Source organism: Crocuta crocuta, unplaced genomic scaffold (assembly GCF_008692635.1).
Source record: "Crocuta crocuta isolate KB4526 unplaced genomic scaffold, BGI_CrCroc_1.0 scaffold155, whole genome shotgun sequence".
Classification (NCBI taxonomy): Eukaryota; Metazoa; Chordata; class Mammalia; order Carnivora; family Hyaenidae; genus Crocuta; species Crocuta crocuta.
Window position 1 is genome coordinate 160,670 of NW_027530365.1, and position 24,320 is coordinate 184,989.

At 42.0% G+C, this 24,320-nt stretch overlaps 1 protein-coding gene across 1 annotated transcript in view; it reads left to right on the plus strand.

Moving 5' to 3' along the window:
• Nucleotides 1–24,320, plus strand: part of PGM1 (phosphoglucomutase 1) — a 64,906-nt gene that overhangs the window by 11,543 nt on the left and 29,043 nt on the right. The window contains exon 2 of the mRNA XM_077766130.1: nt 23,851–24,013. Within this exon, the coding sequence (XP_077622256.1) occupies nt 23,851–24,013 (163 nt within the window). The remainder of the gene's footprint in view (nt 1–23,850; nt 24,014–24,320) is intronic.

A 24,320-nucleotide genomic window follows, 5' to 3' on the forward strand; every position in this document is an offset into this window, starting at 1 on the left:
TGCTTTCAGCCCTGACCAACCACTAGTCCACCTTAGATCTCTATACATTTGGGTGGGTGGATTTTACATGGTCCAGTTTGGGTTGCTAGACAGAAGTTACATTTAGCAAGTGAATCCCCAGGAACACAAGAAACAACTTCAAAGGGTTTGTGTCAAGAATGGTGGAATTAGTGTCCCATGCTTCTGGGTGTGCTGTCCTGGGAACTAGAGACACAGAGCTGAAGAAGTCCCCTTTCTCAAAGAGCCTTTGATTGAATAGGGGAGGACTGACACGCAAAAAAGATAATCTTTACTGGGTTTTTCTCAGCAGACTCTTTGTCCAAAGTAGGCCAGGCTGTCAGAAAAAGGGAGGAGAAATTTCTCCAGGAGAATAGCTTCTTCATTTTCATGAGTGTAAGCAATCAGATTTCTTTTTTTACAAACATATTTGAACTTATATATCCAAATTAGTATTGTATCCTGCCAAATCACCGCTCTGGGAACCGTACACTTATTCCAGTGATGCGTCTAGTGCTCAAAGCATTTTGAAACTCCTCTATGGGAATTATTTTTCAGCCAGTCGGTTTATGGGTCACCTAGGAAAACCAGTCACATTATTTTATAGTCATGCCTCATTTTTCACCTAAAACGATGTAACAAGATTTGATCACCCACTTTATTCATTAGACATGGCTCCAACCAATTTTTGTCTCTTTCCAAAGTTCAAATTTACTCTCAGAGGATGAAATTTGTTATGACTGAAGACTTTCAAAGGAAGTGCCACAGACTGTTAAGACAGTTGCTGAGAGAGAGTTCCAGAAATGTTAGTGCAATGTGAGCACTGTTTGAATAAATATGTTGCTTCCCAAGATGATTGTTTTGAAGGAGATAACATTAATTTAAATGAAAATACTCTGGCATCACTGTTAAAAATGAGTTCCCATATTTTGTGCTGTTCAAGCACACTGCCTTGTGGAGAGGGTCGTAGAAGGTATTTCATGCTGAGGAAGATTCTGGCATTCTGCTTTCCTTTGGCAGATGCCTGTGGTGGCCTGGGGATATAGTTCTCTTTCATTCTGGTAGACATCTAAACATGATTTGGTTAAGCATTTAGAAATTGTGCACAATGAGAAGGTTTGTTAAAACACAAGTAGACAAAATGGCCCTGACCTAAGATCAGAGTCCTGTCAGCTCTATGCCACAGAATCTAGAAACCTAGATGTGAAGCTTGTGCCCATCTGACTCCAAGAGGTCATCTCATGGTTGCAAAGAGAACAGAAAATGGAGCTGAGATGGCTTAACTGGGTGTGGATGGGGATGGATCTTTTGCTTTAGTAATAAAACTATTATGTTATATTGCCTCACGGAGACTTTGAGAAATGCATTTTGTGAGCATAATGAAATGCAGTATGTTTAAAAATGAAGTAAAAGTGAAATGAGTGTAGGAAACCCAATTGGGATTGGGAGTGAGGTTGGCATCTGTTATAAAAGCCAAACTGCCTCTCTGAGCTGGGCCACACAGTTGGCCATAGTCATATCCATGAGAAAAACATGATCACACAGTTTGCCATAGCCAGTTCCCCCAAGTGTAGATTTGGTATAAAAAGAGTAATAATAATATCTGCCTGGCAACATTTATGTGAGGATGAAACAAAATTTATGAAGCACTTACATAGTGCCTGGCATTGTCTTTACTAAACAGAAGACTTGGGTGATTCTAATGATTATTATGATTATTCCAAATGCTGAGCCCATTAGAGACAGAGGGGAGGTCTCCTGTGTCTGTCACCATACCCACCACACAGATGTCTTATTCTGTCTCTATCCATACACCGTCCCTTGAATTTGATCTGTGAGGCAGAGGTTCACAGTTGCTGTGACTGTCCATCACAGGCTCATGGATTTGGGCCCTTTACCTTGTTGGAGTCCTGAGCCAGCAGTGGGTGGTTGAAGATGGGGATTGTCGGGTGGGTCTGTGGAATGGTTACCTGGCCCAGGCTCATGTTATGTTGCTGATGGGAAGCTGCAAGAAATGGGTGCTGGCATTGCTGTATCCTGCCTATGTATGCTGGACTACATGGATTTGCTCATTTGACAAGCATTGTTGAGCACTCTCTAGGTGCAGGCACTGTGTGAGGTGGTTGGGAGTAAAGGTGGGTAAGACAGCGTCTTTGTTCTCAGGATGCTCATGCTAGTAGAGGAGCATCCATAGGTAGTTAACAAAAATATGGTGCAAATGCTAGTGTGTTCGTTTTCTATGGCTGCTGACAGTTGATTATAAACTGGGTGGCTTAAAGCAGCAGAAATTTATTTTTTCCCAATTCTGGAGACCAAAAATGTGAAATCAAGGTATCGGCTGGTCTATGGTTCCTCTGAAGTCCCCAGGGGAGAATCCTTCCTTGCCTCTTGCCGCTCTTGGTGGCTCTGAGTGTTCGACACTCGTGGCTGCATCACCCCAGTCTCTGCCTTCACGTGGCCTTCTCTGTGTCTGTCTTCTCTTCTGTCTCTTTTAAGGGTACTTGTTACTGGATTGAGGCCCCACTCAGATGATCCATCTTAATTAATCTGCAAAGACCCTTTTATCAAACAAGGTCGCATTCACAGGTGCTGGGTGGAAATATCTTTGCAGGGAGAGGGTGGAAGTGGTTTCCATTCAGCCTGCTGCAGCTGTAGGAGAGAAGTTTGGGGAATCATGGGAGCACAGAGGAGAGCAACAGCCCCACTTGGAGAGGGAAGGGACGAAAGAGGATGTCTTCTCCTCTCTGATGAGGTGGGTTTAGGGGCAAAAATTGATGAGGGAGAATGATGAGGGCGGCCTTAGCTGAGAATAAAGTAAGGGCAGAGTCAGAAAGCAGTCAGTGGTTTAAGGCATGTGGCTAATACCTTTGTTGTCCTATTTAAAAAATATATACTATTGGTAATAATTGATGAGAAGATTCCAGAGCTCCGTAATCCAAAGTGCTTTGTAGGCTTCTGACATAATGCCAGATGGAAGACAGGCCACGTGGTGGCTCCCTGAATCTTACCAAACAACTTTAGTGCATAGTAGTGGGTTGGAATTGAAGACTTGGGTTCAGATCTCAGTTGTACATTTGCTGTACAATATCATGTAGTCCGCCTAACTGCTGTAAAACTCAGTTTTCTTATTTGTGAAATGGGATTAATTCTAATATCTGTCCTATTGGAGAGTTTTATGAGAATTAAACTATATAACGGACACCCAAAGGTTTTGGAAACCATTAAGATGCGACCCAAATGTGTGTTATTATGGTTGTTTTGAAATTCCACCGTTGTTTCAGGAAAGTCACCCCACTGGACTAATGTAAGCCTCCTGCCAAAACAAATCTCAGCATACGATGTTATCTAGCGTCTCTCAAAGTCCAAAACCTAGATGTGCTAAAGGATAACCAGAGAGTAAAGATCTCATGCTGTTTTGAGGATCTTCGTGGGATATCAAAATGACCTCTTTTATATTAGAATTTTGTGGCAGTATAGCTTTTAATGTCAGATTGAATTTGATTCCTGGATACGTTATTTGTTAGTAGTTTAATCTTGGGCAAACTGCTTGAACTCTTTTTTTCTTTACTCATTTATAAAATTAAAATAATATATCATAGAGGTGTGTTTAAGAAATAATAAGATATATGTACAGGTGTATGCCTCACACTCACGATGAGCATATTGCTAGTGGGGATTCTGATCGGAAATACAGACACTTTGAACTTTTCTTTGCTAATGATCCCCAGCCAGCTCCCACCTTTCAGTTTTACTTCATAGCTTTGTCAGTGACCTATCAAGATCCTCCACACCCACTGGCCAATACATTTCAGAACCAAAATGTCTTTCTTACAGAGAGTGTTTTATGCCCAGGGCCTGGGTGGGGTGGGGGATCTGCTCTACATAACTTTAGGGTTTCAGTAATATGTTATCAGCTTGATATTTAGCTACCTCATCTCAAAAGAACCTAGAAGCAAGCCCAAATAACCCAAATAGCCCACATAACCCAAAATAACCCAAGTAACCCCAAGTAAGCAAAACTGTCCTTGAATAGCTTAAGTGCTAGGCTCAGTGTTTGGTGTGTGCACCAGGGTTCTAGCGTACTGGTTCTAAGAAGTGGTTGGGTCTGCTGGCTCTAGCAACTTCTCTTGAATAATATTTGAGGTGGTGCTTTCTGTCCCTCAGACATTTGCTGGACATTCTGTCATTGCTCAGTATCCTGCTGTACTTTGGGACATGCACAGGCGCATTGAGACCATCTCTGGTACCAGCACCCCACGTAGCTCATTGTCCAGTGGGCATTACTATACAGTGTGACAAGCACCTCCTTAGGGTGCCATTGGGAGCCCTAGGGAGGGGGGCTTGGAGAGGCGGTCAGAGGAAGCCTTCAAGGGGAGATGTATTCGAGCCAAGTCTTAAAGGATGATGAAAAGGAAGCCAGGAAAAAGTGAAGACATTCTGCATGGATGGAGCATGGGCAAAACACGGAGGCTGTTGTGAGAAGTGAGCCCCGAGGCTTAGACTTTAAAATAGAAGTCTTTGTGACTCCTGTACTGTAGCAAGGGAGGAGGGTGGCAAGATCGTCAGTGGTGAGTAAAGGACCACATGGGTCCTTAACCCCTGATGCTTTCTTTTACACACAGGCTGACCTAAGATGCAGTCTAAGAATTATCTTGTGAGTCTGGTAGGAAGGAAGAATAATGGAGACTTAGGTTAGCAAACCTAAAAAGCTATTTATAAGTAGGACTGGGCCACAGTATTTGTCTAGTAACACATCAAATCTCTGTTTGCTGACTGTCTTTGATGAGCCGAATATAAGGCATACAGCAGTCTGTATGTGACCCAATGTTTTCATCAGAGGAAGTCTTTTAACTTGCTTTGGTTGATCTAAATCCATATCATAGAATGTATGATACACAGTCCACTCAGTTAAATCACACATTTACAGACACAAAAATTTACCAAAGAAATTAGACCTGCAGTGTAGTTATACTGTTTGCTATAGATTTCACCCTGATGTTAGTGAAGGGGCTGGGTGGGCCATGCCCCTCTTGTTCTCTTGTTAGCTTTAGTCTTTCTCTATCTCTAACTCTCTCTTACCACTTTCCTACCCTACACTGAAGTTTGCTTCCAGGAATGAGCACCTCTCTGTCTCTCTGCCTGCAATTATACTGGGCTCCTCTTAGAAGAAGCTCAAATGTTGGGCCTCAACCACCCAGACTAACCAACTCTACTTCCTTCACTATTGCAGTTTCTAGCTCTGTTCCTAATTGTTATTGCACAAGTCTGTGTGCTGTAGAAATTACCTAAGATGCCAGTACTCAGGCAGAGTGTGCTCTGTTGCGGATGCCTTGTGGTTTGGAAAGTTGTCTGATGTTGGGACTAATTTTATAGTTGAGGTTGGTCTCAGGACAGGAGACCATGTACTGGGTGACTGACTGCCTGGAAAAGCTCACCTCTGCCCTCAGAAACCCTAGTGACAGAGGTCATAGGACGCTCTTACTTCAACAGTTGAGCCAGCAAATATTTAATCGGCTGTCTGCTCTGCTTCATTCCAGGTACCAAAGTTACAAAATGTGCTGTCTTTTTCCTCATCACTGAGTGAGGGAGCAGGCTTATGTATATACACCAAGCCATGGCACATACTGTGTTATTTAGTGGTAAGAACCAAACACTCTGGGGCAGAGAAAAGGGGTGAGTGTGGGGAGAGGTCTCTCAGAGGTCCTCTGGCTCAGACCAGCCACTCTTATGCAGAGGGATCAGCTGTCCCTGGACCTGGGCTTGCCTTTTTTTAAAAAAAAATTATATTTATTTGTATTTAAAAAAATTTATATTAGTTTCCTAGGGCTGCTATAACAAAATACCACAAATGGTGTGGCTTTGAACAACAGAAATTTATTTTCTCACAGTTCCGGAGGCTTGTAAGTCCAAAATCAAGGCTTCAGCAGGGCCATGCTCCTTCCAAGAATCCCTGCCTGTCTTTTCCAGCCTCTGGTGGTGGCCGCAGTCACTGGTGCCCGCAGTCACTGGTGCAACCCAGCTCTCTCTGCTGCCACCGTCCTCACGTAGCTTTCTTTCCCCTGTGTCTCTTTCCCCAAATCTTCCTCATATAAAGATACCAGTCATTGGATTAGGGCCAACTCTAATCCAGTATGACCTCATTTTAATTTGATCACACCTTCAAAGACTTTTTTTTCAAATGAGGTCACATTCACAGGCATCTGGGGTTAGTATTTCAACATAGCTTTTGTTTATCATCATCATCTTCATTATTATTATTATTATTATTATTATTTTGGTGGAGTTTTCAATCTACAACCTGTGCTCTGCCTACCAAGTGCAACTGGGTTGTGCAGGCCACTAAAGCTCATATACTCTGAACTTGGTCTATATCCTTTTGACAGTCACCTGGAGTCTATTTCCTTTTCATTTTCTGTGAGTTCAAATGTGCTTGGTCACCCAAAGGAGCCAAACAGCTTAAGCATCAGCTTTGGCATTAAAGTTGGCATTGAAACCTGCCTTCCCAATTTATTAGTTGGAAGATGTGGAGTAAGTCATTTCACTTCTCCAAGCCTCAGTTTCCTCGTCTGTGAACAAAGAACAGTGAGATTCCCTGCATCACAATGTTGTTCTTGAGCCTGCATGAGAACCTACATGTAGTGCTCTGCCCTGTGCTATAAGCTCTTTGTATCTTCTCATTTAATCTTTTCAACAACGAGTTTTTTAAGTTTATTTATTTTGAGAGAGAATGAAAGACAGAGAGAGAGAGAGAACGCATGAGCACGGGAGGGGCAGAGAGAGAGAGTGAAAGAGAGAGAATCCCAAGCAAACTCTGCACTGTCAGCACAGATTCGGACTCAGGACTCGAACTCACGAACAGGGAGATCATGACCTGAGACGAAACCAAGAACAGACGGCTAACTGACTGAGCCACCCTGTTGCCCAATCTTTTCAGCAACTCTTTTCTTTTTTAATATTCTTAATGTTTTATTATTATTTTTGAGAGAGCGATAGACAAGAGTGTAAGTCGAGGAGGGACAGAAAGAGGGAGACACAGAATCCAAAACAGAGTCCAGGCTCTGAGCTGATATCACAGCCATCACAGGGCTCGAACCCGCAAGCTACAAGATCATGACCTGAGCCAAAGTTGGGTGCTTAATTGACTGAGCCACCCAGGTGTCCCAGTAGACATTTTTAAGAGTTGTCTACAGTTGTAGTCTGAGGGTTTCCAAACTTTTTTATGTTGCAGTCCAGCTTTTTATTTCTCTGAAGCCTGTTTGCACTTAAGTCTTTAGGGCAGAAGAGAGTACCTTGCTGGTGCCCACCTGAGATGGNAAAGAGGGAGACACAGAATCCAAAACAGAGTCCAGGCCCTGAGCTGGTATCACAGCCATCACAGGGCTCGAACCCACAAGCTACAAGATCATGACCTGAGCCAAAGTTGGGTGCTTAACTGACTGAGCCACCCAGGTGTCCCAGTAGACATTTTTAAGAGTTATCTACAGTTGTAGTCTGAGGGTTTCCAAACTTTTTTATGTTGCAGTCCAGCTTTTTATTTCTCTGAAGCCTGTTTGCACTTAAGTCTTTAGGGCAGAAGAGAGTACCTTGCTGGTGCCCACCTGAGATGGGAATTCATCCCAGGAATTCCTATAAATGTTCAGAGGGGAAGAGCACCTGAGTGGCTCAGTCAGTTAGGCGTCCAACTTCGGCTCAGGTCACGATCTCATGGCTTGTGGGTTTGAGCCCCACATCGGGCTCTGTGCGGATAGCTCAGAGCCTAGAGCCTGCTTCGGATTCTGTGTCACCCTCTCTCTCTGCCCTTCCCCTGCTCATGCTCTGTCTCTGTCTCAAAAAGAAATAAACATTAAAAATATTTTTTTAAAAAATGTTCAGAGGGGAGAAAATGCCCACAGTTCTTTAGATCGCTTCATTGAATATTTACAATTTACATGGCTACATATTATAGTAAGAGGCAGCACAGCATGATGGTTGAGTGTGGGCTCTGGAGCCAGATTACCTGGGTTTAAAACCCATCTCCACAACTTCCCAGCTATTTGGCCTTGGGCAGATGATAAATCTGTATCATCTGTATCCCCAGTGTCCTTGTCCTTAGGATAGGGGCTGAGAATGACAGCATTGATCCTACAGTGTTGTTGTGAAGGTCCCATGAGTTAATGCTTGTAAAGCACTTGGAACACTGCCCCACACACTGACCTACTGTGATTATTTCCTGTATACAACCTTTAAAGAAGGTGTCATTGTGTCTATTTTACAAATAAGAAGACTGAGCCCAGAAAGGCCGTACACAGCCAGAAAGCGGCAAAGGCAGGATTCAGACCCAGGCCCGTCTGACTCCAAAGCCCTCTGTTTAGAGCAGGGGGCTATAGATTCCCCGCCCCCCGCCCCCTTTTCCCTGGCCCCTGGTACATGTTCACTACCCAGACCCACCTATAGCATTAATGTTTTTCCTGTCTCATCTCACTTGCTCTAGAGATCACAGGCTGCATCAGAAGGATGTGTCAGTCCTTATCAATATGTCTTTCTATTTTTGGTAGTTTGGATACTATTTATTGAGTGGCTACTCTGTGGCCAGGCAATTGTGATAAATGCTTTACATACCTTTTCTCATATACCTTGAGAACCTATAAAGGAAGTTTTACTATCCCTGTTTTACCCAAACTTAGGCTTACAAAAATTCCACAGAAAAAGACATCCCCTTTTTGTGGCCACCTCCATTTACTTCCTTTACAGCTGGACATCCTTGATTGACCGGGCCATGTAATTGGAAAAAACCTGAATGAGACCGAGAACAACCTCACCGTAACTTTCTTCTTAAAAGTCCAGAAATCCCACTATGTTTTAGTTATTTGATATATGGCCAACCACTGTCTGCCACAAAACTTCAGGATGCATGATTCCCATTGAATTTGAGGTGAATGGGGTCTGCTAGACTTGAGCGATGTCACTCGGTCCGGCTAGCGCGCCCCCTTGTGAGGTCATGAGAAATCTTGCACGTTTTTCCATTTTCTACCACAAGAGGGAAACATACAACCATGAATGATTTGAAAATAAAGCAATTTTTTAGATTGGCTTTTTATGTTAATTAGTTAATTTTATTTTTTTTTTAAACTGAGGGGTTTTCATACGTAGTTTCTGGTAATAGACAGAATATGGGAAAATACTCTGTTAGTTCCAAATGAATACTCTTAAGGGAGTTAAATAATTTTCTTGAGGGTGCTCCTAAAAGGAAATAAAAGATACATATAAAAATTTTTATATGAACCATATAAGTTGCTGCTTTTATAGGTCAAATGGTTTAATACTGGTAATTTCTAATAAAACAGAAGCCCTCTCTACAGTACACTATGTAATAAGTAGTATGTAGTGAGCCCTGTGCATCTTCAAAGACTGCTCTTAGGTTTAACCATATCAATTAAGGATGGCGTTTGTAGAGGTGGGAATGCCTTCCTTATCTTCTCTTTCTCTTCCTCCTCTAGGAGTTCATAATCCCTCTTCAGCTCCCAGATTAGCACTTATTACCCCACTTTTTTAATTTTAATTTTTTTTAATTTTAATTTTTTAAAATGTTTATTTACTTCTTTATTTTGAGAGAGAGAGTGACTTGGGGAGAGGCAGAGAGAGGGAGACAGAATCCCAGCACAGAGCCCAACTCGAGGCTTGAACCCATGAACTGTGAGATCATGACCTGAGCCAAAAGTCAAAAGTCAGACACTTAGCTGACTGAGCCACCCAAGCACCCCTAAAGTTTATTTTTTTTAAAGGTTTATTTAATTTTGAGAAAGGGAGAGAGAGAGAGAGAGAGAGAGAGAGAGCGCACACACGTGAGTGGAGCAGAGGCAGAGAGAGAGAAGGGGACAGAGGATCTGAAATGGCCACACTGACAGCAGTGAGGCCGATGTGGGACTCGAGCTCACAAACGGTCAGATCATGACCTGAGCTGAAGTCAGATGCTCAACCGACTAAGCCACACAGGCGCCCCATCTTACTCCATTTGTTAAAAACAACCTGTTGACTTATCTATCTTTCTCTTTAGACCAAAAGTTTCTTGATGCCTGGAATCTGTCCTCCCGTGGTGCACAATGTTTGATCAAATGAAGGCAGCAAGTCAGTTTTGTCGTAGCTGTTGGATACGTGGGTGGATAAACAGATGGACAGCAGACTGACAGTTCTAAAGGATGTACATGCTCTGATGCAGCAGTCTTGTTTGTTTTTAATATCAAAATATGTTTCAGGAGTCTTTTTGAACCTGAGGTTCTGTACAGTTCTGAGACACCTGGCCCTTGGAATTCTTCAGACCTTGTACCTTTTTTACAGTTTAATGTAACTTCTCTGTTTCTTTATTATTTTTTTCTCCATTTCTTTAAAAGACATTTCCTAACTCTACTAAAACACGTATACCCATTGGTAGGCTTGAAACACTGCTTCATAGTTTCATATGGATTTGGAGCAGTAAAAAAAGCTAACAGTTATGTAGGGCTTACAAGGCAGTAGAACCAGCCATGCTAAGTTCTTTCCATTTATTAAGTCGTTATGTCTTTTTACAAAAATTGTGGAGTATATACTATTTTCTTTTTTTTAGCTTTCTTTAAATGGTGCATCGTTTAAATTTTTTTCAGCATTTANCGCCCCATCTTACTCCATTTGTTAAAAACAACCTGTTGACTTATCTATCTTTCTCTTTAGACCAAAAGTTTCTTGATGCCTGGAATCTGTCCTCCCGTGGTGCACAATGTTTGATCAAATGAAGGCAGCAAGTCAGTTTTGTCGTAGCTGTTGGATACGTGGGTGGATAAACAGATGGACAGCAGACTGACAGTTCTAAAGGATGTACATGCTCTGATGCAGCAGTCTTGTTTGTTTTTAATATCAAAATATGTTTCAGGAGTCTTTTTGAACCTGAGGTTCTGTACAGTTCTGAGACACCTGGCCCTTGGAATTCTTCAGACCTTGTACCTTTTTTACAGTTTAATGTAACTTCTCTGTTTCTTTATTATTTTTTTCTCCATTTCTTTAAAAGACATTTCCTAACTCTATTAAAACACGTATACCCATTGATAGGCTTGAAACACTGCTCCATAGTTTCATATGGATTTGGAGCAGTAAAAAAAGCTAACAGTTATGTAGGGCTTACAAGGCAGTAGAACCAGCCATGCTAAGTTCTTTCCATTTATTAAGTCGTTATGTCTTTTTACAAAAATTGTGGAGTATATACTATTTTCTTTTTTTTAGCTTTCTTTAAATGGTGCATCGTTTAAATTTTTTTCAGCATTTATTTATTTTTGAGAGAGAGAGAAACCGAGTGTGAGAGGGGGAGGGGCAGAGAGAGAAGGAGACACAGAATCTGAAGCAGGTTCCAGGCTCTGAGCTGTGAGCACAGAGCTTGAACTCACAGACTGCAAGATCATGACCTGAGCTAAAGTTTGAGGCTTAACCAGCTGAGCCACCCAGGCACCCCAAGATGCATTGTTTAAATTGATGTATAATTCCTGGGTTTTGGCACATGTGCAAAAAACTTGATGTGTAATTGACATGTAATATCATACTACTTATAGGTGTACATTGTAATGATTTGATATTGGTATATATTGCAAAATGTTTACAATAAGTCTAAGTAGGTACTATTTTCAGTCTCTATTTTAAATATGAGAAAGCGGGGGCACCAAGAACTTAGGTGTTTTGCCCAAAGTTCACCGAAGTAGTAAATATATTCTGCCTATCTCCTTGCTGTTGACTTAGGTTGCTCAAAGGGAGAAAGAAAGGGGGGCACCTACGTGGCTCAGTTGGTTAAACATCTGATTTCGGCTCAGGTTATGATCTCCTGGTTTGTGGATTTGAGCCCTACATCGGGCTCTGTGCTGACAGCTCAGAGCCTGAAGCCTGCTTTGGATTCTGTGTCTCTCTGTCTCTCTGCCCTTCCCCTGCTCGCACTGTGTCTCTCTCTTTCAAAAATAAAAAAAATTAAAAATTAAAAAAAAAAAAAGGGAGAAAGAGGGACTTTCCTCTCCTCCTCTTCTTGCCTAAATGGGAGAGCCGGTGGAGCCTGGCTCAGAGCTGCCAGATGGGAGCCGTGTAGCACCGAGCCCTGCTCAGCACAGTGAAGATCCACAAGTGGTAGCAAATAATAGGAGGCTAGGCAGACTACAGTGAGTGGCCAAGAGGATGGCTCCACAAGGTTAGAGAGGTGTCTCCTGAAAGCCAGGGGTAGAGTGGACAGTTGGGTCTTACATGAGCCTGAGGTAGGAGGAACCCCGGCAGCCACTCTCTGTCTAACCCTCTCTGTTTATCTCTGCAGATCTGCTTTGTTTTCCCCTCCTCCTCTGACTCAGTTGTCCATGTGAATTGGGGTGTGTGTGTGTGTATGTGCATGGGATCTTTGTTATAAATTCATTTATTCAAACTCCTATGAACATTTCACATTTGTAAACCAAATACGTTTATTTACTTTAAAAATTCTTTGTGATGGGGTATCTGGGTGGCCCAGTCAGTTAAGTGTCTGACTCTTAATTTTAGCTCAGGTCATATTCTCACAAACTATGAGATCAAGTCCCATGTGAGGCTCTGCTCTGACAGCTAAGAGCCTGTTTGGGATTCTCTCTCTCCCTCTCTCTCTGCCTCTCCCCTGCTTGCGCTTTCCCTCTTTCAAAATAAATAAATAAACTTTAAGATATAAAATAAAATTATTTTTTAAACATTTTTAACATTTTTATTCATTTTTGAGAGACAGAGAGAAACAGAGTGTGAGCAGAGAAGGGGCAGAGAGAGAGGGAGACACAGAATCAGAAGCAGGCTCCAGGCTCCGAGCTGTCAGCACAGAGCCCGACACGGGGCTCGAACCCACGGACTGTGAGATCATGACCTGAGCCGAAGTCAGATGCTCAACCGACCGAGCCACCCAGGTGCCCCCTAAAATTCTTTGCTGAACAAGCAAAACCTCGGAAGTATTTAAGTTGAAGTCTTGCTCAGGAAGTCAGCAGAGGAACAGCTCTGGACAGGATCTCATTGACCAGGACCCTCAGAGCTGCCCCAGCTGAGGAAGGAATCCGTTTTTGCAGTCTCGGTTAATCTTCCTCCAGTCTCTCCTTCTCTAAGCTATTTGATGCACCACTGGCAGCCAGTCAACTTTCCAAAAACATATCAGTTTAGATTCCTTTTGCTTAAAACTTTCCATAGCTTCCGGCGCCTACAAAATAAACTTTAGTGTGGTCCATGAGACTTTGTAATCTTGCCCCAACTCTTTCTCCGGTCTCGCCCCATTCCTGCAGCCTCTCAAGAGCCAGAGGGGTGTGTATACACCTCTGGGACAAGGCCAAGGCCACCACACTGTGATGGCTTCTCCCTGACATGAGCTTCCTAAGAACAAAGGATCATGCACTTTTTTCCCTCTCCTCCACCTTCCAAATATGAAAAAAAAATCATATCTTTATAATATCTTTATATCATTTTCTAGTTCACAAAGCCTTTCATAGACGTTAGGTGGGGTCATCATCACAAAAACCTTGTGAGATAGGTATTATTATTCCACTTTAGAGATGGGGAGGTTGAGGACAGGAAGGGTGAGGGAGCTACCATTTCCTGATAATCTGCTGTATGCCAGGCACAGCGCAAATTGTTTTCACATATGTAACCTGATTCAGTTCTCAGGACAACCTTGAAAGCTGTCCCCATGTTATAGGCTCTGTTCAGTTAAGTAACTTGTTCAAGATTGAATTTCTCAGGCAGTTTAAAGTCAAAGATTTGAGCCCTGGTTGTATCTAGCTCCTAAACCTGTGGTCTTTGCATCATCCTGCACACACTGCCTTGCCTGGGGCCGGCACTTACTACATGCTTACTTACTGTTGGCAGGAGAAATGAATGTTTCCCGTTTCCCGTCACTGAGGTCACGCACCCCAACCACTCAGGCAGGCACCTGCAGCTGCCACAAGGACTTCAGGCTGGGGCTGTGACGATCCCTGCTGCTTTTAGCCCAGTTAGTGGCGTTCTTTCTAGTACTTACACCCAGAGACAGCGTTAACAGTCCCATCCCCCATGTCCGTTACTGTGGCATCAGCTAAAGAAGAGCCCTTGCTGTGAAGAGATGGACCTGTTCAGCCCTGGGTCCAGCCCTCGCAGGAAGCCGGGGACATGCTACTTAGTTACCCGATAAATACTCAACAGATGGAAAGAAAGGGAGATCAAAGAAAGGATTGGCAAGTCTACAGTCTGTTGTGTTCTGCTCGGAATGTACCTGCAGATCGGAATGGGGGCTGGAGTCTTTGTGAGCCTGGGAGCGAAGGGGTTCATAACTCTGCCATCGTGAAATTGATTGGACCCAAGACCAGTATGAAAGTTCCTTGTCTGAAGGGAGTAATCCTTAAATCCCCCATATGGTTTAAATGTAATTTGTGTCATTGTGAAGGAGTACTGGCGATGCAGGCGAATTCATTAGGCCAAATTGGGTTCGCTATGCTCGACAGTAACGTTTCTGAAGATGAAGTTCAACCTTTGCTGGAGAGCTAAAACAAATGAGTTTCTTAATAGCTGCCCCACTTAGTCTGAGCGTCGTAGGAAGCTTCATGTTCTTAATGCCCCTTCTTTTTTTACCACACTTCACAGTCCATCTAGCATTGCTGCTTCTGGTAATATTTTTATATGGGTTTGAGTTCTACAGTGTCCATAAAATTATGGGTTGGGCCCATTTTTAGAACAGAAGATTTTCTAGGGCAAGGGTTATGTCTTTTTGCTTTAGTTTCGCATATTGACAAACACCATGCCAGCATATGTAGTTGCTGACATTACTCTCTGTTCTGGGGTATAGAACTTTTTCCTCTGGAGGCTTAGATTCAGCGTACACTTAAATTGCTGTGTATTCATTGACATGTTGAAGAGCCAGGAGAGAGGGGGTCTTTCCCAGTCTATGCCTTGCCGGAAGGCTGGCTCATACACAGGAAGGTAAAAAGGTCCATGTGCCCACATAGATATTTCCATGCAAGAGGGATGTGCTGGATTTACCTAGTGACCGGATTCCACAGGTTAAGCATATGTGATCTCTTGGTGCTCAGTCACTGCTGTTTCCTTTTGTGTTAAATAATTTTTAAAATATGAAGACGATCTACAGGGGAGGTAGATTTAAAAATCATGAAATGAAATCAACCCTAAGATGGCATCTCTGGTATTTGGAAGGTTCAGACTGGAAGAACTCCAGATTCCTGGTTTGCAATATTTCTTTCTAAAGTACTTTGGAGAGGTTTTTAATTTTAAGAATCAGAATAGTTACATTTTCAATACTTTCTCTATCAGGTAGTTTTTAGATAGTTAGAAAGCGGTGCTAGGTGCAATAGCAGGTTTAATTTTGGAAAAGTGTGGCTTTTACAACACTTTAGGGTGTAAAAAGATATTTTTAGAAACAAGTTTTGGCTCATATGAGAAGACACACTGGTAAGCTGAGGTGTTCTAGCATGTGATGTAGGCATGGTCTTCAAGGAAAAAAAAACCAAACAAGTGTTTCCTAACCTTTGAAGCAAGATCTGTTGGATCTCATGCTATGTACAAACCCACTGTTATGCTTATAATTTTTTGCATTGAACATCTATTTTGAATTTGCATAATTATGCCTTGATTCTTCATAACTTCTCATTTTATAAAATTGATTTGCATTAACCAGAAACTGTAAATAAAATCAGTGCATGGGGGGAAATACCCAACAAAGTGATACTTTCTTGGTTCCAGCTTCAGAAGGAGCTTTACTGAGAGAGTGGCAGACCACCAGCAGAGAAAATTCTGTAATATATGGGCAGAGAAGCTTCAACTGGGGATGTTGGAGTACCCTTATGACCAAGTGCCCCTAAGTCTACCCTGGGATTTCAAGATCTTGTTGAGAAAACTACCAATTATGTGGCTGGTTGCTCTGTTATTCCCAATGAAAAGATTATTGGGTTGCTATTTCATAAATCTTGATCTGTTATTAAATATGTCAAGACACATATGCTGGCCTAGTTTGCAAACCTACCTAAAACCAGAGAAAACTTGGCACCAAACTTAAAAAAAAATGAATTAAATGTGCCTTTATTTTAAGTTGAAATACAGTATGTATGTAAACAACTGTTCATACAGCAAGCTTACATCATAAATTAATTTCTAGAGAATTTTATTTTTAAAAAGTAAATAAGACCCCAAAATAAACTGTAACAAGTGTCTCTTGGCTGATTGGTCTTCAACTAAATAGACATGGTCTTGTGAATTGTTTTTTTTGTTTTTTTTTTTAAACTCAAGGTTTTTTTTTAAATTTTTTTTAATGTTTTATTTATTTCTAGGAGAGAGAGAGAGACAGCGTGAGCAGGGGAGGGTCAGAGAGAGAGGGAGATACAGACTCTGAAACAGGCTCCAGGCTCTGAGCTGGCAGTCAGCACAGAGCCCGACGTGGGGCTCGAACCCACGAACCGCGAGATCATGACCTAAGCGAAAGTCGGACGCTTAACCGACTAAGCCACCCAGGCGTCCCGTCTTGTGAATTGTTTTAATGTCATATCTTGAGGTCTTCCCTGCACGTGGCCAGCCCCATTTGTCATGTGAGAATGACCAGGCATCCTTGCCGTGGGCTCTCAGCCTGTTTCTTCTGCTGGCCCTGCACACAGTAGACCCTGAGCCACAGGGACGTTCTTGCCTCAGAGAGGGCAGTCTGCTATTCCCAGTCTTGTTGGCTTCTGGACCTGGCTTGACAAATTATCAGAAAAATACTCAGATTTTTTTTAACGTCTATTTTTATTTTTTTGAGAGACGTGAGTGGCGAGGGACAGAGAGAGAGGGAGACACAGAAATTGAAGCAGGCTCTAGGCTCTGAGCTGTCAGCACAGAACCTGATGTGGGTCTCAAACTCATAAACCATGAGATCATGACCGGAACTGAAGTCAGACACTTAACTGACTGAGCCACCCGGGCACCCCTCAGATTTTGTTTATCAAGGGGTTATTCATGTTTCACTTGAAAACCTGGACTCTGGTGCATGTCAGACTCTCCAAACATGTGGTGTAACTGGTCCTGGTTGACTTTTTAAGCATCCTTAGCAAGTTCACCAAAACGTTGACAATGGAGCTCCTTAATTGTCAGCTTCTGCTGAACCAGGTAAAGAACATGTATGCATTTAAGTATATTATTAATAAAATCTTAAGGATCACATGGGAGTTGGATACTAACTTTATTCAGGTAGAACGTTTTCAAACATCTTAGGTGCTTCAAAGGCCGAGGACTTAACCTGCTTCACTAAAAATGTGTTCTTAAAAGCCAAGTCTACTTAAAACTGAGAAAATGAAGACACAAAGTATAATCTTAAGTTATGTTATCTTTCCAGATAATAACCTGATCAAACCTCCTGCACTCAGAAAAACATAGTCCTCCCTTCCCCACCCCCCACCCCCACTGTTTTGCCTACATTTTCAAGGCTTTGGTGCATCTCCATCCCCACATTTCCATAAGGTCAAGGGAATGACCAAGCTGTTGATCATTCAGGGCATACTTGTAGGTATCTATTCTTCTAGATAGAAGAGCTAAATACTGTTTTGTTAAATCCTTAGTAGGCAATGAATAAAATCTGTTCTGTTCGATGACTTTTTTTTCCTTCCAACTGGAATTGCATGTGGGACATAAAAAATTACTTGGGTATCAAAATGATGTGATGTAAGGAAACCAGAGGTAACCGAGATCCCTCACTTCCATTTTAAGATTGACCTTTAACTTGCTAGATGGCATCGAACAACTGTAGCAGCAGATGGCCTTCTCATTGGTGAGTGCCCAGAGAGGCTCTGCTTCAAGGGCTGTAAGGAGCCACACCAGAGTGTCCTGTTTAACAACCAGCCTGCTTCTTGGGACTGGACTTGCTCCATCTCTGCCTGGGCTCTGAGAGTGGAGTCTGGCAGCCATCTGGTGTTTGTGACTGAAGTCCGCCGCATGCAGTATCCTTTGGAGCTACCTAATGGGGAAATGAAGCAAAAATAATTGCAGGGTATTTGACGTGGTTATGTGGGCAGAAGTGTCCTCACCAAAACAGCTTGGAGGATGTGCTTTGTGTGTGGGTGTGGGTGGGTGTGTGGCCCTTAACTTTTCACAAGGGGTGACGACAGCAAGGAATTAACCCAGCTTCCTCGTCCAGGCACGACCTCTGTTTTACTTACTCAGATGACACTGTTGCAGCTTCAGGTTCGGACAGACTATTTTGAGGACCCTTGACTGCTTTCTGGACACCCTCTTTGAGCCAAGTGGTGAAAATGAAAGATGAGTGATTTTGATGAATGGATTTCTGGAAACTATAGAAAAATGGAAGAAGGTCCTCTCCCTCTGTTGACTTTTGCTACCGCTCCCTACTATGATCAGAAACCAGGAACTAGTGGATTACGGAAGAAAACCTATTGTTTTGAGGCGAAGCCATGTTATCTGGAGAATTTCATCCAGAGTCTATTTTTTTCCATAGACCTTAAAGATCGCCAGGGATCCTCACTGGTAGTTGGTGGAGATGGGAGGTATTTTAATAAATCGGCGATAGAAACAATAGTGCAGATGGCGGCTGCCAATGGGGTTGGTATATGATAAGTATTGTTATGTTTCTGGCTCTCCACATATGTTTCTTTCTTCATTTTGCAGAAATATACCAGAGTACACAGATTTGTATGTTATATACACTTCAGTTCTACTAACATCCAGTTAGTGTTTCTTTGTGACTTCAGAGAATGTATATTGTGATATTACTCCTGAAATGACATTAGTCACACTGGGATATGGGAACGTAAGTTTGGCTCTTTGTTGTTCTCTGTGCCTTTTGCTTGAAAAAAAAAAATACCTGTTGCGTTTTAGACATTTAAAGCATACCCCCAGCCTTAAGCTGTCTTATCTACATTCTAACTAGTCCCGAGGGGTACCCTGTCCTGTGTAAGAAAGCTCCAATGAGTAGTAGAGAGTGGAGGATTTTGTTTTCTTTCAATGGCTTCCTTGTTGAAGTTCAGTCACTTGTCAAACAGGAAAACAAAAGCCAGGGCATGCTGTTGTTTGTGGGTCCTGGTAGTCATGCAGAAATGCCAGGAGGGGATTGGAAAATGTTAGGTGTAAGCCTACCAAGAGGACCTGTTATAGGGGAACCTGCTTATAATGACCTTGGACACAAAGAAGCCCTGTGTGCGGTGAATTTGTGCAGCAGGGTAGAGTTAATAACTCCTGTAAGACTATAATATAAGGAGGCTCTGCTAACAGCTCTGCATTGTGAAAGACTGCCTTGCCTGAATTAACCAAATCAGAAGGAATCTTGTGCCAGAAAGCATTGATCTTGATAATCTAATGATTTGCACAGTCCCACTGATATGCTAGAAGGTGGGCATCAGGACATTGCTGTTTTTGCTCTGCAGATTCCTCTGTGGGACCAAAAGTATATTTTTAGTGCTTTAGATTATACTTAGCAACAATTTGGAGCACACAGCCCCTCAGAACTCATAAATTTTAAAAATCTGTTGTGTTTCCTTTCTGGGAGTGATTCTGGTTCTGAGAACATCAAAATGTCGCAGGCCAACCATATATGTTGGGCATTCATCGTCAGTCTGTTTTAATAATACACTAAGCAGGTGTGATTGCAAAACCCAAATTAAAAAACAAAAACACATCACCAAATTAAATTTAAAAATGATTGTAGTTTATAATGCGAGGTTTCATTCATACCCACGTTCAGAATCTGAACGCCTCTCATGTAAAAATTGCTGATAAAGCACTCAAATATGGAATTATTATGAAGCATACACATTTTTAAGATAAAATGTGACATGCTATAAATTTCACCTTTGAGGAGAGCTGCAGAGGAAACGGTATTAAGATGCTTTTAATCTTTAGAGAAAGAATGAAAGGAACATTATTTCTCTGCATATATCTTGATTGTTGAGTGGATCTGGTACACTGTCCCCTTTGCTGTGATATATTTGGCTTCATTTCATTTTTGTGTGGAGCTGAAGGATGTGGAAGAGGTGGTAGGAATGTGTAATTCAGGCAGACCCTATAGACTTGCTCAGATTTACGATCTGAAGGTTTGCTAAATAATACATTTAAGTGATAATAATTGACTAAATATGGCAATTGCCTATTTGTTAGAGCTGTGGCAGCCCAGGCAATATTTTCAAATCTTCTCAAGGGCATTCTTTACTTAAAATAGTATCCATTTAAAGCAGTCATGCAACCGAACTGGATTACTTAAAACATTAGTGGACAAAGAAAGCACTTTGATCTGATAAAACCTATCAAGTCCTAGATAGTTTGATTTCTTCTTTTTCTAGCATATCCTCATTTCTGACTATTTTAATGTGCCTTTGATTGTGGACGGAGCTCTAGGGAGGAAATGTAAAGGAACGTTAACGTATTGCACAGATTTTGGGAGGAGTCAATGTTCCTTCCTCACCTCTCTTGATACCCACTCTACCCTGCAGTCGATTCTCAAAGACTTTCCAGCCTTTTGAGCTAAATGGAGATCATTTCATTTTTTCCTCTTTGTTATACTTTCATCTGGTGCATTTATGAATTGTAGAAATATAATTTGCCTTTGTTAGAACTTTCCTTTTGTTTTTATTTATGTAGAGCTGTCTGCATTTACAGTAGATTTTTTTTTTCATGATGCTTTTGGTAGCTAAGAAGTACAGGGAATTTTAATATATAAAATCAGACATTGATGGAGCCCCATTCATAATACTGAGATCTTATTTGGTTTCCAGAGCTTTAAGCTTAGAGATACGTTTAGAAATACGAATATGCGTATATGACTAGCAAGGCAAAGAAAATGGAAGTTGTTTTTTTTTTTTGTGAAACATAAGAAAACACCAGGCCCTATTTTTAATTACAAGGAAAATTAGGTTTGCTCCCTGTTGTGTTTGACTATAAAATGCCCGGTATCCAGCCTAGCAGTGTGAGTTGTGTTATGAAGGAGAGAGTGGCGGGAAGGGGAAGGAAGGGCAGGAAAGGCTGTTTGATGGAGGATTTTCAGTATCGGGTAGAGGGAGTTATCTCTAAGTTGGTAGATACTTGGGAGCCAGGGAAGATTTTTTCTTTTCTAAAAAGTTTTTAGTTTTTTGTGGTAAAGTATACATAACATAAAATGTAGTGTATCAACCATTTTTAAGTGTACCCTTCAGTGGTATTAATTACACTCACAATATTCTGCAACCATCAATCACCGTTATCCATTTCCAGAATGTTTTTCTCATCCCATCTGAAACACGAAACCCAGTAAACAGTATCTTCCCATTTCCCCTCCCTCAGCCCCTGGCAACCTCTGTTCTACTTTCTGCCTGTGAATGTGCCTCATCTAAGTACCTCGTATAAATGGAATTATCCAATACTTGTTTTTGTGTCTGGCCTATTTTACTTCGTATGTAATGTTCTGAAGGTTCATCCATGTTGTGGCATGTATCAGAATTTCATCATTTTTAAGGCTGAATAATTCCATCATATGTATATACCACATCTTGTTTATGTTTTCTTTCGTTGATGGGCCTTTCGCTATTGCGATTACTTCCACAATGAACATGGGTGTGCAAGTTATGTCTGAGTCCCCGTTTTCTTTTGTGTCAATAGCTAGAATTGGAATTTGCTGGATTGTATAGTACAGGGAAGGTTTTTGAGTAGAGGAAGGACATAGAACTATGGTTTAAAAAGATGAGCTAAGGGGGCCTGAGTTGGAGGATGGATTCAGCCAGAATAGAGTGGGAGAGAGAAAGGGGAGGTTGAGTCAGGAGCTGTTGCAATGCTCTAGACATTGTTCAGGGACGGTGGGTAATGTCTCCTCAATATCAGGTTGGGGATTAATGTTCCTGAGGGTGAATCACAGGAGAGGGTCTTCCCTGAAAGGAGAACCTTTGGCCAGCTGTACCTCTTCTTGGGCTCAGGAGAAAGAAGGTCTGTCTCTTGACTTTCCTACTCGTATTCCTGGTATCATCCCCTCAGTCTTGGACCACTACTGACTGCAGATCTCACCACCAAGAATGGTAGAATCAGGGGTGACTCGGGTCATATTCATTTATCAGTCTCCCTTTCAATACAAAATACATATAAACCCCTAGTAAAAGTCAGTATGCTTGATGTGCAAGTACAATTTCCAGATAACTCCACCAGCCATTCTGGCTGATTAAATTGCCTTTCTTAATTAAGGCCCTCCTACTGAAATTACGGACCTGCTCAACCATAAACTTTCACTTTATCAGAACCATGCCTGGACACGGCTGGAAGGGTTACTTATTACTCTTCTCGCTGTCTTGCAGCAGGAGGTTTCAGGGCTTCTCCAGCTCGGGCCACTAATTTGCCACGTGACCCTGTCCTGTCATCTATCCCAGTGCCTCCCATACCACCTTTCCACAAGTAGTTGTTAGGATTGCCTTTGGGTGGATGGAAGAAGGGACGAATGGGCAGCCTCATAGCTCTGGACCTCAGCTTCCTCATCCACACGACGCTACTAGGGAGCATATATGGTAATGAATCGAAAATGCCATGGGTTTTTAGAACGCACTCTGTGGCCCAGTGATTATCATTAATATTGATTTCACACCATCTGCTGGTCCCTCTAGTCTATGGAGGAGCCTAGTCATAGCACCTACCCTGGTCGTTACCACATCCTGCGGGAGGGAGGGCATAACAAATGTATTCGTATAACAAAAATTGTTCTGAGATGCACGAATGAGAGCCAAGCTGCTTCCTGGGAGGTGGGTGACAGTGGAGGGGTTGATGGTAAGGCAGTCAAGTTTTCAGTAACTTCCTGCATGGCAAAGGTAACAGTCCCAGACCAGCTTTCCCAGGGAGTCTGGGTATCATCAGACACATCTTCCACCACAAGTCATTTCTTCAAGCATGTTTATTTAGGTGGGGCCAAACGAAATAACAAATGGAAAATTCAAAAACATTCCTGTCCCTTCTTTCAGAAGGAAGAATGGAAATAGGGCATAGACTCCTCATTTTCTAAATCTATTTATGTGGTGGTTGGGTGTTCTCCAAGTATGTTCAAGGAACTGATTGAACTTCTTCCTTCTTTCCCAACGTGGGTCATGTTGAAACTAATATAAATTACATTTTAGTGAAGGAAGATTTAGGAGCCATGCTGATAACATCTGTGAGAAATACGGGAAGGTAAGTTAAGGATGCAGTGAAGTCCCACCTGTAGCCCTCTCCTGTGGGCGCTGCTGGCCGGTTTACTCACTAATAACCCCCAGCACCTTCTGCCTTAGGTCCAGCAGGCAATCCACATGGGTAGGTGTGTCCTGCTTTGGGGAGACCACCATATCAAAGCCCAGGCTTGACTGGAAAGACAAATTTAGGAGAGGGATTTTGTAAAACTCTTCAATATAAAGCTTGCCCTTTTTATTTAAAAAAATTTTTTTTTAGTTTACAAAAAGGTTTCTCTTTGGGTAGAATTCCTTTAACTAGCTAAACCTATATCCTCCCCCAGTGTGGTTTGAAAGTATGATTGAATTGGATAAAAATGTGGGGTTTCTAACAATTTTTCAGTGAAAATTATGAACCTGGTCCGGAAAGACTGTGTTTCAAATACTCTGTGTTTTCTTGCCAGAGCCTTTTAGCTCCTCCAGACCATGTACTATTTTAAAACTATAAAGTCCCAAAAAGCTATCTGAAGGGATGGCTTTGTTCAGCAATGCTGATTCTACTTCAATAATAATATTATTTGACAATGGTATTCTACTTCGCAATGGTATTCTACTTCACAATAAAATAATAATAATCAAGCTATGGATGTCCATTAAAGGACATCTTTTCTGGTTCAGTTCTTTGTCCCTCTGCCTATTTTGGTGTTTTTTGTGCAGTAGCTCTGGGTTTATTGATGTTAAAATGTGTGTTCTGGATTTCTTCTCTTAGATTGGCCGTTTGGTTATTGGGCAGAATGGAATCCTCTCTACCCCTGCTGTATCCTGCATCATTAGAAAGATCAAAGCCATTGGTGGGATCATTCTGACAGCCAGCCACAACCCAGGAGGGCCCAATGGAGATTTTGGAATCAAATTTAATATTTCCAATGGAGGTGAGTTTGCTGTCATTTGAAGGATAGTCCATTTATGTTCATTAGGATAAAGCAATAACCGAGGCCTTGGAAGGCCAGGGTTCTGGTTCTGGTCTTTAACAAGGGGGTTCTTTGTTTCCTTTTTGTGAAAGTGGAATGCTTCTCATTCCGTCATCCCTGAATATGAGAAGCCATGCACAAGTGATCATTAACATGGTATTTTCTTTTAGACGATTTCGATACTTTGCTGTCTAAATGATGAAATGGCCAATGTGCGAGTGAAGAGAAGTTGACGAGCTCTGTGTTCTTTGCATTTTCACGTCAGTCC